The sequence below is a fragment of the Amphimedon queenslandica genome, unplaced genomic scaffold (genome assembly GCF_000090795.2).
Source record: "Amphimedon queenslandica unplaced genomic scaffold, v1.1 AMPQUscaffold_13401, whole genome shotgun sequence".
Classification (NCBI taxonomy): domain Eukaryota; kingdom Metazoa; phylum Porifera; class Demospongiae; order Haplosclerida; family Niphatidae; genus Amphimedon; species Amphimedon queenslandica.
This window is the reverse complement of record NW_003546363.1, coordinates 220,813-222,661: the sequence shown is the minus strand read 5'-3', so window position 1 is coordinate 222,661 and position 1,849 is coordinate 220,813. Positions and strand designations below refer to the sequence as shown.

Here is a 1,849-nt window from a genome sequence, read left to right as displayed (position 1 = left end):
ATAATCAGGCTCAAGCTCCTGTACTATAGTACATGGTCTTGAGTCAAATTTTGCCAAAATTAAAAAGGAGAGAATTTGCTACTTTTATAACTTTATCTGATATATATACATGTACTTATGTTGTGTAGAAAGTTTGAGCTGATTCCGATCAAATTTGGATTTTTTATGAATTTTTAAAGTTGCTCAAAAATCAGGTCAGAGTCCCTGTACTATAGTACATGGTCTCGGGTCAAATTTTGCCAAAATTGGAAAGGAGAGAATTTGCCATTTTTATAATTTTATCTGATACATATACATGTACTTATGTTGTGTAGAAAGTTTGAGCTGATTCCGATCAAATTTGGATTTTTTATGAATTTTTAAAGTTACTCAAAAATCAGGTCAGAGTGGGAAACCAAGATAATAGTCATTCACACTTACATATCTGCCAACAAACTCATTCAATCGCTTCATAAAGAAAGTTGCTATTAGTCCACTGAAGTATATTACCAATGGAATGATAGCAACACTGGACTGCAACAGAGAGAGAGAGGAGAATATGTTATATGACAATAAAGACTACATGTACTTATTTTTATAGGCTTACCCTGTACATTTTTAAAGAGTCAATCATGTACAAAGGACTATAGACTTGGGTTAGATTAACTATCAGTCTGCTAGACATATATATGAGAGCAACCTGCATGAAAACGAAAGACATAAATACATTTTAATTTATATTCAGTCACAATAGACATAATAAAACACTGAGAAAAGATTGTGTTATGACTACAAGTCATTGTATGCTGTATATGAACACTGAAAGTTGGCAGGTGAAGTAATAAAAGTATATAAAAACTGTGTTCATTGCAGGTGTTCACTTATTAATGAAAAAACAATAAACTCTCTACACCGTTAAAAACTAGTGTCTACTTGTACATGCATTTCACTCTGGATGTTCGTACCAGATAAAACTTTGGATTTAAGAACCAGCGATACCAAGGCAACCGATTGTTAGTGAGCTGATCACCAGCTGCCGAACCATGACCTCCATTAGAGGGCTCCTTGGTACCAACATGAAACATGAACACAAATGATAAACCAACCACGATAATACCAAGAGCAGTCCCCTAGAAAAAGAGCAATAATTAAAGTCTTTAGGCAGAGCACCTTTTAGTGCATACAATACTCAGTAGTGTGAACTAGTGAATACAATAATGTAGTGTGAACATATTTATTATAGGAGTCATAGATGCACATGATCTATGAATATACAATAGTATATCCCATTAGGATACTATGTAAAGATAACAGTATCAAAAGTTTCTGTATAATAGTTATTTCACATGATGCCCAGCACACTGTTACATAATAGGACTAACTGAGAATAGCCACTGGTCATTGGGTGTTATCTGACTCGATTTATTGACCGATGATAGGATGACAAGAACTACTATAAAGACACCTGAGTTAGATAAAATAAGAGATAGATAATAATTAGATAGATAAGAGGCTACATGATGGAGCAAGAGTCTTAATTCCCTGTACATGGAATGTGGTAAGAAGACATGTGAGATCTATTAATAGCAGTAATTAGTATATTTATTTTTGCCAAATACTGTATTTAATGTAAATCAACATAATGCTATTTCTGTTTTTGTATTACTTTTTATTTCTCCCTCTAGTGATTTTTGGGGTGTTTTTTGTGTTGGGATATTCAGTCATCCTTGTCTGATCAGAGAACTTTATCAAGGTCTTTGTTTCTGCTGTGGCTCTAAGCTACCAGAGAGTGTAAGTGTATAAAAGACTACTATATTTATACTGAAATATGCTATAATGTACCTTAAGCCTACTATTTTTAGCGTCTACT

The 1,849-nt window shown here is 33.3% G+C and overlaps 1 protein-coding gene across 1 annotated transcript; it reads right to left on the bottom strand.

Moving 5' to 3' along the window:
• Positions 1-314: 314 nt before the first annotated feature.
• LOC109582102 (major facilitator superfamily domain-containing protein 12-like) lies at positions 315-1,654 on the bottom strand. The gene is made up of 4 exons (XM_019996699.1): positions 1,362-1,654; positions 945-1,109; positions 587-679; positions 315-513 (listed from the first exon to the last, which is right to left on the bottom strand). The coding sequence occupies exons 1-4, from the start codon at positions 1,527-1,529 to the stop codon at positions 382-384; spliced, it is 558 nt and encodes a 185-aa protein (XP_019852258.1). The 5' UTR covers positions 1,530-1,654; the 3' UTR covers positions 315-381.
• Between the last annotated feature and the right edge of the window lie 195 nt (positions 1,655-1,849).